This window comes from Pelodiscus sinensis, chromosome 1 (assembly GCF_052426305.1).
Source record: "Pelodiscus sinensis isolate ZL-2025 chromosome 1, ASM5242630v1, whole genome shotgun sequence".
NCBI classification, from domain to species: Eukaryota; Metazoa; Chordata; order Testudines; family Trionychidae; genus Pelodiscus; species Pelodiscus sinensis.
This window is the reverse complement of record NC_143052.1, coordinates 91,456,173-91,468,794: the sequence shown is the minus strand read 5'-3', so window position 1 is coordinate 91,468,794 and position 12,622 is coordinate 91,456,173. Positions and strand designations below refer to the sequence as shown.

The window sequence follows — 12,622 nt, the reverse complement described above, 5'->3', positions numbered from 1 at the left end:
TTGCTAGCTGCAATTCTGTCCAAAGTTTCCACTTCTTATAAGCTTCCTTTTTGTGTTTAAGCTCACCAAAGATTTCACTGTTAAGCCAAGCTGATCGCCTATCATATTTACTTTTCTTAATTCACATCAGGATGGTGTGTTCCTGTGCCTTCAAGAAGGCGTCTTTGAAATATAGACAGCTCTCCTGGACTCCTTTCCCCCTCAAGTTAGCATCCCAGGGGATCCTCCCCATCCGTTCCCTGAGGGAGTCAAATTATGCTCTTCTGAAGTCCAGCATCTTTATTTTGCTGCTCTCCTTTTTCTCCGGATCCTGAACTCGACAATCCATTGATCACTGCTGCTCAGGTTGCCGCTCACATCTACTTCCCACACCAATTCTTCCCTGTTTGTGAGCAGTAGGTCGAGGTGAGCATGGCCCCTAGTTGGTTCCTTCAACATTTGCATAGGAACGTGTCCCCAATGTTGTCCAAAAACTTGCTGTATTAGTCTCCCAGCAGATGTCAGGATGATTGATTATCCCCTATGAGAACCAGAGCCTGTGATCTGGAAGCCTCTGCTAGTTGTCTGAAGAAAGCCTTGTCTACCTCATCCATCTGATAAGGTGGTCTATAGCAGACATCCACCACGACATCACCCTTGTTGCCCGCACCGCTAAACTTAACCCAGAGACACTTAACAGGCTTTTCTCTTGCTTATATTGGAGCTCTGAGCAATCATACTGTTCTCTTACAGTGCCACTCCTCACCTTTTCTCTCCTATCTGTCATTCCTGAACAGTTTATCCCCTTCGATGACAGCACTCCAATCATATAAGTCATCCCACCAAGTCTTAGTCCAACCACATCATAGATATTTGACTGTGATAGGACTTCAAATTCTTCCTGCTTGTTTTCCAGGTTTCTTGTGTTCATCTATAGACACCTAAAGTAACTAGCCATTCACTCCAGGAATCCAAATCATTTCTCCTTACCACTTTGTGGGTGCGTGGGTGGGTTTTTTCCCCCCACAACTGATCTTCCAAGCTGTTTACTTCTATTCTGACAGTTTTATATATTGAGAGAGAGAAACAACTCCATGACTGATCTGAGGGACTCCCCTTCTCAGGCCTTAACATCTGATTGTGCTGCTTGTGTTTTTAGATTGGTTTAAGCAAACTGATATATCCTGTACACTTACCGTTGCCAGGACATAGTGATAGTAGCACATTGTGGTAGAGTAAAATTCTTCAAACTTCTCATTGTGGATTCACTTGATCAGGGTGCTCATGTAACTGCTCTTTTAATGGTGTATTTTGGTCAGACCAAACATTGAAATATTGTGTACTTTCATCTTTTCTTTTGGTCTTAGTGTCTGTGGGTTTTTTTGTTAATATGGTATCTGTCTTTTCCAGCATTATTGGGAGGAGCTGCCACAGGACTCTCAAATACTGGCTCTGTAGGGGTAGGACAACAGACTACGCCCTCTATTAACACTACCAGTCAGATTGACCCCAGCTCCATAGAGAGAGCCTATGCGGCTCTTGGACTGACCTATCAAGGGAACCAGATGCAGACGCAATCCCAGGCTCAAGTGAAGAATCAGCAGCAAGGACAGTCTCCCCAGGGTCTTCGCACTATGAACCCCATGAGTAAGTTGATGCTCAAATATTAAAATATAAACTATACGGCTATCTTCTCTGCTTTGTCTGATGCATGTTTCATGACATGAAACGTGATTCAAGATTTCATTAAGCATTTTTGTTTCAGAAGTGATTGGTTTCAGATTGAAGCATTTTACAGCATTATTTGATTTGTAGTGTTCACTTAAAAATTTGAAAGAGCTAAATAAGTACTTACTGTCTTGGGATGCATTGTTTAGATTAGGGTTTCTTAAGCTTCATTGCATCTTGACCCTTCCTCCCCCCATGACAAAATTACTACTTGACTCCAGGCGGAGAGAGCAAAGTCTGAGCATGGCTATGCCAGGTGTGTATGTGGTCAAAGCTTAACCTGAGCCCTGCTGACCAGAGTTGAAACTTAAGGGCTTCAGTTGATGGAGTTTGAGCTCTGGTGCTAGGGCCAAGCAAATATAAATGAGCCCTGGCCACCCCATTAAAACAGGATTATGACTCACTTAGGGGTATTGACCCACAATTTGAGAACAGCTAGTTTAGATGCTTAGAATCATTCTCTGTTTCTGGGTTGCTCATTTTAGAACCATCAGAAAGCACTTAGAGATCTTATCTTGTATTTGAACTATGCAGGGAGACAAACTGGATCCAGAGAACCAATTTGAACTGGTATTTTTTCTTTAATGAGAACTGAATCTGAACCATAATTGTGTTCTTTCTCCTGAACTGGATAAAAGTTTTTTAGCAATTTTTTAAGCTCAGTGTTTTAAAATACTAGTGATCTTATTTTCATTGTAAAGTAAGACAAAATAACGAATATGCATTGCTACCAGAAATGCCTGCCCGAATATAATGAGAAAAGAGTGAGAATAGAAATAGGACAATGCAGAAGAGTAGGGAGGAGAGGGGAAGCAGAGGGCTCCAGAGAGAGGTGAGCCATCTCCTGAGACTCCTTTTGGGAAGAGAAAAGGTGGAGTGTTGTCTTTTTTTACCAAAAGTTAACTAACTCTTCAAACCCAGGAAAAAGGTAATGGCTCCCTAGATCTTCTCCCTCTTAGGCCTCATACCTCTCATCCCCAACACCTGGGGCTCCTCCCGCCAGTTGCCCCAAACTCAAATTTATCCTTTCTTCTGAAAAGTCCAACATGACGGAGAAAAATTAGATGTTTAGTTTTCCAGCAATTTTTTAATAAAATGAGTTGACAACATGAAACACGAGGAAGAAGTGTGCAAAGTTTAAAGATAAATGGTCAAAATCAAAACTTTTTGAATTTTGTTCCTTTTTTAAAATTTGTTTTCACTAAGATTGAAATTTGATTTGCACCAGAACTTTAATCTGAATACAATGAATACAATCTAACCCAAACCTCTGAATCAAAGAAAATTATTGCTTTGACTCCCTGATGCTTGATAATTTTAAGGCTTGCTACCCAAACGTTTGTGCTGTTTTAATTTTGAATCAGATTGTTTTCTACAAGGTGTATAGCCTTTATTCATCAGCAGTGCTGGTTCCTAGTTGGCTTACACCAGAACTAGGAATAGTTTCCTTTCAACATGGGAAGCAAATGGAGTTTATCTGTTTCATGGTGAAGGTTTGTGACCAAATTAAGATCTGTCATACTTGTAATCCATTTTGGGGGAAAGGGAAGAATACTTTCAGTTATAACCAGGATGGATTTGATTTAAATCAAATTGATTTCAATTATAATTTAAATCACTAGTCAGGAAGATTCTGTTTAATCATTGTTTTCTACATAAGTGCATTCTTATTGGTTATATTAATACATATTTTTCGCAACTCAGATAGAGGACATCATTTTTAGAAGGTACACACTATACATTTTAAACCAGATTTATTTTGTAAAACTCCTCTGAAAAGTTTTCAGCTATACCAGAGAATGAATGATTGTTTGGCTATTTCATTTACCAAAGATAATTGAAGCAGTTCATCTCCCAATGTCCCAAAATCGATCTCCAATTCAACAAGTTAATGATTAATGTATGGGTGATTTTCTTTCTATGCTCTGTTAGGAGGAAAACATAATCAGACAGACATTTAAACTATTTTTTTAACTATAACAACAATGTTATGTATTCTGTATTTTTTTGTTCAGCAACAAACATAATATTTTAACAAAACAAACATCAATTTTTGAAGTTAGTTAAATATTTAAGTTTTTAAAAGCAAGTTTTTGTTAAAATTGTTTTTAACGAAGCTAGCTCAATGAAATATTTGTTTTAAACAAATTTAAAATGACTGTCAGCCAGGTCAATATGAGAAACTTAAGATTAGCTTCTATTCATTGAAATTTTTGGAACTTGGCAGTTTTACACAGAGGTAAGGGATTGACTTTGTGCACAAATTTGCAGAGGGACAGTAGGGTTCAGATCTGTTGTTTCTCTCCTGATTAAATGATTAAAAGCATTTTTGTTGAGCGCTCACAGGCATGCACCTTATTGGGAACCCTAGTGGGCTGTGCTCATTAGCTCCTAGAGGTGTGGCCTAGCAGTGTGCCATGACCCAGCAAGCAGGGATTCGCGGTCCATCACCGGTGTGCAGACTGGTATTTGGGAATCAGTGGTCTAGATAGACTGCTACAGTCTGTAAAGAATAGCATTTATGAAGATTAGCTTTTTTGGAGCTGATCAAGAGGGATATAATTCTTGTTTAGATTATGCTTGACAGGTAAAATGGCAAACTTTTAAAAATCTCTAGCCTTAGTATTGTCAAGAGGTACAATTTCAAGATCTTCTGGAGAAACTGACCCACTGAATCATCTCCAAACAGATGACCTGGGTTTTGTTCACTCCCATCCCAATATATAGACGTACACCGCTGATGGTAATAGCATCAGTGCTTTTTTTTGGTGTTTAAAAAAAAAAGTGCTGGTACTCTAGGGGAAAAGTTGTTGAGCGCTGACTGGAGGTGCCAGTATGCATCTGGAAGTGCTGGTACTGCGTACCGGGCAGTACTGTCACAAAAAAAGCACTCCGTAGCATCATATTTAAAGAGCCAGGCACTATGCTCGGAGTCTAACTTTATATAGTCCTATTGTGAATGTCATGCTTTTTTAGATGCTGAATAACTTCTCAAATCAGAATAGCTTTGCAAGCTTTACTGACTTAGTCACTCACTAAGGTAAATACCGATGTTCGTGCATATTTGTCAAAAAGTTTGACCTCACCTCAAATCCTGTGCTCAGTTTTGTCAGGGAAATAAATAGAATGGGTCTGTAAAAGACTAACAAATTCAGGCCTTGGCATGGTGGACAGCAGATAAAGAACTGGGAAATTTAAAAGCTTTTTATTTGTATAAGAGGTTAAGCGAAATGATGGCAGTAAATAAAAATGGAATAATATTGGTACTTATTCACCCTTTAACTATATGCCTTCCTGTTCTATTAAGTTAATTTAAAGGCAACAGTAAATGCAAGAAGAAATTTCATTGTATGAGCAGACATCTTTGGGGTCAAAGACATAGCACAGGAATAACGTTACTGTGGAAGAAAGTTGCTGACATTTCCTTAAATTAGCAGGGACCCTGATAATTCTTTTGTGTTGTAGTCTTCCTGGCTTACTTAATTTTTCCCCATGTAATCTCAGACATGGAACTCCAGAGAAGAATGAGCCAGATAGCATAATTAAGATTCAAAGTAACATTACACACATGATTAAGACTGGTATCTGCAACTAAATTTTAGAAAAATTACAACCTTCGGGCTTCAGGGCTGATCACCAGCTGAGATTAAAAAGAAATGTCCTTCTTCAATGCTGAAGTATTCCATGATTACAGAAACTTTAAACTGATTGGAGAAACTCTTCCTCTGACAAGCATTAGCTCTTGTCAAACAGTATACCAGTGTAAATGGGCCGTGGCTTTCTTTAGTATGGCAGTTTGTATCTTGTAACTCTCATTTCAGATCTGCCATGGTAAATGCCCATGGAATTGTAGTTTATCCAAATAGCAGATCCCTATTTATCCTGGGACTGTGACATGTAACACTGTATAAAAGTACAAGCAAGATGGTGCGTAAATCTAGTGCTCTGAAATAAAAGGGAGAACAAAAGAAAACAGTTGATAGAGAATCAGGCCAGCTTGAATCCATAGATGGGGGCCCTAAATATGAATAACTGTCCATGGAGCACTTCTGAAAAAAGGTGATGGGTGAAGATAACTGGCATATCTCTATCCTAAGAACAGCTTCTGGTGGAGAAAATTCAGAGAAGGAATAATACTGCAGTCAGCCTGCAGAGCTAATTTTTTTTTAAAAAAATTAGTGTGGCAGTGGTTATTTTGGAAAGGAGGAATGTGGTGGCATCCACCTTGGGAGAGGCACAATAGGCAAGGAGAAATGATGGTATAAATGTTCTGGGGGGGACAGATCTTTGGATGATTCTTTTCTCTTCATAGACAATACAAATATGTTTCTATGAAAGAGTAACTCCACTTCCAGCAAACACTATGCAGATGGACATAGAAGCCCCAGTCACTAAGGGGTGACCGGAAGGATCTGCTGTTGGAAATCAAAAGGTGAATAAGGAGACTATTGAAGAATTCAAGGCGTACGTTGAAGATATCCAATATTGAATGAACCTGATTAATGGGAAAACATAAAAGGAGGAAGCAGGATCAAAGGAGCAAATTAACAGCACTATTCATCTGAGGGAAAGAAATGGAATATTGAAAAGGGAAAAATATAATTAAAGCTGAAGGACATGGAAAATAGCAAGCACAGGACTATTGTTGGGATTTGAAGGCATTCCGAAGGAGATTGAAGGGAGAAATGGTCTCACCACAGTGGATAGTGTTTTCCATGACACATTAGAACTGGCCAATACGAATTACATTAATATTGAGGGCTTACTGATCCCTTTCCCCAAGCTTCCAGCAGGCTTGGGGACTAAGAGATGTGATTGCTCTCAGTACTATATCCTTGTCTTGATAGCACTGTAGACAGACAATGAGGTAGGGAGTTGAACCACTTATGATTCTTAACCAGTCAATACAAATTTTCCCACATCCAATAACTTCAGCCCTTAGAAAGTGAAGAAAACTATATCATAGAATACTAGAACCGGAAGGGACCTCAAAAGATTGTCAAGTTCAGTCCCTGCCCTCATGGCAGGACTGGACCAAGCATGGTCTGTACCATCCCTGATGGGTATCTGTCTAACTTTCTCTTAAATATCTCCAGTGATGGAGATTCCACAACCTCCCTAGGCCATTTATTCCAGTGTTTAACCACCCTGACAGGAAGATTTTCCTAATACCATGTGACCACACTACTTTTTTTTTTTTTAAATCAGTGACAGGTTGGGGTTCCGTTTAGACTGTTTAAATACACATACATCTATTCTTTCATCTCTCATCCAAAATAGGGGGAAGAGGTACTTGTGCACATGGGAATAGACAAGTCAGATCAAGAACAATCTGAGTGGAATCAAAAACATTGATCCCCAAGAAATCCCTGGGAATCCTGGAGATGAAAGAACCCCAGGAGCTTAAAAAGATGATGTATCATTAATACAGGACAAACATGAGCCAAAGAAACAGTTCAGATACAGAAGAACATGATAAATATGTGGACTAAGACATTGCAGTAAATGATACAACCATATAGTTAAATGGAAGCTGGGTTGTGTAGTACCAAGCATAGTTTGTGGATACAGTATGTTACAGTCTAAACAAAGTTAACAAAAGCAGAAAACCTACATCTGCCTCATGGAATTAAATTTGACTTTACATTTAGCAGAAACATTCCAAAATTTATTTTAGGGTCATCTTAACATTTTCCACTGTATTAAAAATGAATTGAAAGGTAACCGTAACATCATATATATAGTAACCCAATGTCCGTGACACACTAACGCTGTAGCGTTATAGTCTTGCCTCTGGGGGATGCTGTTGCCTTCTGCCGTGGTGCTCTGCTGACTTCTGTGCTACTCAGCCAGGCTGCCCTGGGGGAGCAAGTGGCCGTTTAGGCTCTGCGGTCCCCATGCTGCATGGGGAGCATGGAGCCCAAACAGCTGCTTGTGCTGCTTGCCCCCTCACAGGGAGCACGGAGTCCAAACAGCCGTTTGAGTGCCACGATCCCCCGAGTGAGAGGCAGGAGGGGGAGCAGAAGAGAGAGAAAGTGAGAGGGGAGGAGGGGGAGAAGAGAAAGAGACAGAGAGAGAGGCAGGAGGCGGAGGAGAGCAGGGGAGGCAGGAGGAGAAGAGAGAGAGACATGGACATGGAGGAGAGACGTGAAAAATCCCGTTTTATGACAGGCTATTGGCTAGTATATACATTAAGACACCCACCCCCGATCCCCCTTCTCCCAACAGGAAACTAATAAGGCCATGGGGACCAGGTAAATATGGGGAAATTCTTTTGAGAGGGAGGAGAGAAAGAAGAGAGAGATTAGAAGCAGGAGCTTTTTGTTGAAATAAAAATATTGAGGCTCAGAATTTAAAAATGTATGGTAAACCTGAATACAGATTAGAGTAAAAATATTATTATGGTTTTTAAAAGGAAAAGCAATGAGTTCTCAAATGACTGTGTATGTTAGAAACTATTTGAAATGCCTTACCTAAAGAAGAGGTGCTTATGTGATCCACACCTGGTATCTGGCCATGGGGAGGGGATCTCCTTTTTATCTAAGGGTAATACATCAAGTTAGAGCAGACTTGTTACTCATAGGTGAGTTTGTTAATGTCCAGACTATTAAAATCCGGGGGATGGCAATCTATCAAAGAAAAAATGGTACAGTGGTTCTCAAACTATGGGTTGGGGGTAGTGTTCACTCTAATCTTTTGCATCCATGTGTGGATTTTTTTCATCCGTGTATGGAATAAACTATGTGCACTGAGGCATATGCAAATATGCACTACCAGTAGAAAGAAACAAATCTAGCTGCAGGCGCTCTGCCAATCAGCTGGGTGGTAATTTAATCTCTCCTGAGTGGCCACACAAGTGCACAGCTTGTAGGGAACCCTGGTCAGGATGGGTTCACCAGGATTGGCTTAGCTTTACTGCGCCCAGGGCCAAATCCAAAGCCCAACTTCTCTGGGCTGAAGCCAAAGCCCAAGTGCTTCCACCCTAGATGGTGAGATTCAGGTTCAGGTTGCAGGCCCTCTGTTGGGGCCAAAGCCTTTGGGCTTCAACTTTGGCTCCCTCTCCTAAGGTCGTGGGATTCAAGTGGGCTCAGACTTTGGCCCTTCCTCTTGTGGTGGTGATGTAAGAGGTGGGCCCCGGTGCAATGGAGCTTGAGAATGCCTGTCTTTGCTAGTCTATTTGCTAAACGCTTCCCTCTTTTTATTTTAGCACAGCTCATAGTTCAAGTGCTTGCTCATGTTCATTCCACAGTAGGGGGTGTGTGCTGGCCACATGCAACATTGTCAGATTTTTTTTTTCCTCAGCAGTATCCATACGGGACTGGTCTTCACATGCCACATCCTATAGGCTGATGCCATCCCCTCCCACTCTCTTCCTTCTTGCTTCCAGTCACTATGCTAGAACTGTTTCACTGCAGCTAACTGCTGTTGCCTCTTAGTCTTTGAACCTTCTCTCTATCTTAATTTTTTGTGTAAAGTTTTCTTCTTAAATTAGTTGTCAATAACCTTTAGATCTCTCCTGGGACTTTGCTTGGGCTGTGGCATGCCCCTTTCCCAGTCTTCAAAGTCTGAGTTGCAAATGGCCCATGCCAATAAACTGCCCTCATAGCAGCTGTTAGTTCTGCCTAGGAGAGGGCCATATTAGCAAAAAGTGAAGGATTTGTAAGTCCTTTAAACCAAAGAGCAGGACATTTGGTTATGGGCTATTGTCATGGAGTTGACACCAGAGCAACGCACCAACTTGGCACCAGTGCCTCAGTCTGGTACAGCACCTCTGTGGTGACATCCACAAGCCAGCACCATTCTCCCTCTGCTGCTCTTAGAGAACCAAGAGGATGCTGTGGACTGCTCTCCATCCTCCCACAAGCCCCATGATAGATCTGAGGATAAGTAGGGACCCAGGCTGGGCGACTGTCCCCCTCAGGTTCTTGAGCCCCGATTCACATGGAATGGAGTAGCCTCGCTGGTTTTGCACTACCCTCCTTGGAGACTGGAGAAGACATGAGCCAGCTCCAGGTGCCATTCATCTCAGAGGCGGTGCAGGACATCATGGCCATCCGGGTACCATCTAACTCAGGCACATGAAGCATTCCGATTTTTGGGATAAACCTGGTTTGGCGCCATTGAAGTCCCTGCTTCATTAGAGCTGAATCCCCTCCAGGGAAAAATCATAACAGCTCTCCTTACAGCCTCCTGTCCTTGAGCCTGCATCTAAGGAGGGCCGGTTACCAGCCCCTCTTGAGCCATTTTGATTTCACACCTCACACAAAATATGGTTAAGTTTCAGGTCTCCATCCCAGTGGAGGAGTTCAAAGTGCTTCTTGAAACAGGTACAGTAGGTGCCAACATGGTCAGTCAGGAGGTACTTGATGTTGCAGATGTGGCCATGTGGATCATGGCTTCCATAGTAATGATGTGGAGGGTATTGTGGCTACTTCTCTTGGGCACAGTCAGAATGTGCAGCAGGACCTTGAGGGACCCTTGTTTGTGAAACCAACAAACTCCAGGGTTTCAAGGACTCCCATACCACTCTGAAAACCTTGGGCCTTTCTGTTTCCAGAAGAAAAAGAAATCAAGTCCCAGCTATGACAGGGTGATGCAAGGGAAGTCATCCTTGCCATGAGACCTCCTACCAAGAATGGAGACTATAAGAAATGTTCCTCCAATCAGGCAAAGCCCGTGACCCAGACCAGATCCTCCAGGGCAGTGGTCCCCAACCTTTCATGGCTGCCGGGCGTCCAGGGGCAGGGCTGCTCACGTGCCAGGCATCCGGGGGTGGGGGCTGCCCATGCACCCTGAGCCCAGGGCCGGCGTGCATGTGCCGTGCACCCGGGGCAGGAGCCGCCCACGCACCCTGGGCCCAGGGCCGGCACCAGCCCAGGTGTTTCGGCAGGCGCACATAAATGCCCCGGTGGGCGCCATGGCAGGGACTGCTGTTCCAGGGCAAGCAGGCAGGCAAGCACCCCATTTTCATGGGTCAGGTGGTGGTGACTTACTAGTCAACACTCTGAATCCTTCTTTCCCTATTTTTTTCTAACTACCTTTTCCAGTTTCTCCCTGCATAGACATTGATTTACATTAAACTGTTGGGGTTCTCAGTGTCACTTCTGAGAGTTAAACCCTTCAGTTGTTTTCTGCTCCTCTTCACCCCCATTCCCTATCATGTCTACAGAGACTCCTTGCATGCGCATCTTCTCAAGCAGGAGGTGCAAGGGTTCCTATAGATAGAAGCAGTGGAAACTGTTTCTACAGACCACAGGAGAAGGGCTTGAGGCACTGCAAAGCTCAAGTTGTGCATGGCCTTCTTGGCTTTGATCATTTCTTCCTTTGATTCGGGAGACTGATACGCCGCCCTTGATCTTCAGGATGTGTACTTCCATATAGTTACAGAGGCTTTCTATGGTTCATGGTGTGTCCCAACCACTATCAATTTTAGTTGTCTCATTCATTCTGGCCACAGTGCCAAGAGTGTTTACCAAATGCATGTAAATGGTGGCATCTTACCTCAGACATTGTGATATTCAAATTTACTTGAATCTTGATGACTGGCTAGTCAAGGGCAGTTCTAGGTCTCAGGTGCAGGAAGATGTCATGTTCCTACTGGCCACATGCCCTGGTGTGGGCCTGTTGGTGAAAAACAAAAAATCTACATAAGCTCCAATACAGAGCATAGAATTCTGTGGAGCAGTGCTTGATTCCACAGCTGCCAGAGCATTCCTACCTACGGAAAAATTTGAAGCTCTGACAACCAGAGTTCCTGGTAAGTTGGGCAGCTGCTCAGGACAGATAACAGTGCTGCCCATCTGATTAGCAGAACACCCACAGCTAGGTTTTTATTTCTCTTGGTTGTGCACTTTCACACATGCCTTGGTTCATTATTCCTCACATGGATGGAAAAATCCATATTTGGATGCAAAAGATTAGAGGGAACATTGCAGACAAACCTCATCAATGAGGTCTTCAGATACTCTGCCTGTTGTTGGGTATTCCACGTGGTGGCATGCATCAGTATAATGTGCCATGCTAGACTTTGTATGTTTTCTCTTCGGTTATGGCTGGTCTTGGTTTTCTCTCTGTCAAGGGACCATATGAAAAAGATTCTTATCACCTTATTAGCATCCTTTTGATGGTGGAGTGATCTGAGGAACATTCTGGAAGGAGTCTTGTCCAGAGTGTCCATCATCAGCAGAGTTGATGTTAGATGCTTGCGATCTCAGTTGGGAAGCCCACCACAAGGAGGGTCAGAACCTAGAGGGTTATGGTAGCAGGAGGAGGAAAACCTTTGCACAAATGTCAGAGCTCTAAGCAGCCTGCCTTGTGTGCACAGCCTTCCTTTCTCAACTGAAGGACAGAGTGGTCAGTATCCTTGTGGACAACATGGTCTCCGAGTTTTATATCAGTTGATGGTGGGTTTTGATCAGTTCTGCCAGCAGGCCGTAAAGCTCTGGGATTTCCGTATCTGCTATGGAATCTAGCTCAAAGCTTGTCATCTCCTACCAGACCAGCTGGATCTGTTATTTGGGGCTATGACAGATTTCTGCACCCAAACCTGATGGCCCTAGATGGCCTGAATGCCATGTGTTTGAACCCAGATGAACAAACCTGCTTTGAGGGCATCCAAAGCCTCCTCCTTGAGAGCAGAAAGCCATCCATTGGTCAAACCTACCCGGTGAAATGGACAAGGTTCTTGCATTGGGCTAATGATTGCAGTCTCTCTCCCTTGAGTACTGGCTCCAGTTGATCCTGGAATACCTCCTGCATCTGAAGATCTTTGTCACAGTCCTCGATAAAGGTGCATCTAACAGCCATTTTCACCTTCCACCTGCCAATACAAGATCACACTATGTTCTTCCATGACATGTCAGTCCCGTTTCTCAGGAGTCTTGAGAAGTTCTTCCCTCAGGTGAAGCCTCTGGTG

The 12,622-nt window shown here is 42.9% G+C and overlaps 1 protein-coding gene across 10 annotated transcripts in view; it reads left to right on the top strand.

The window, feature by feature from the left end:
* The window catches only part of EP300 (EP300 lysine acetyltransferase), a 140,262-nt gene that overhangs the window by 60,280 nt on the left and 67,360 nt on the right, over nt 1–12,622 (top strand). For all 10 annotated transcript variants that reach the window (XM_089781069.1, XM_089781063.1, XM_089781094.1 and 7 more), the window contains one exon: nt 1,390–1,626. In XM_089781069.1, coding sequence (XP_089637195.1) covers nt 1,390–1,626 — 237 coding nt within the window. The remainder of the gene's footprint in view (nt 1–1,389; nt 1,627–12,622) is intronic.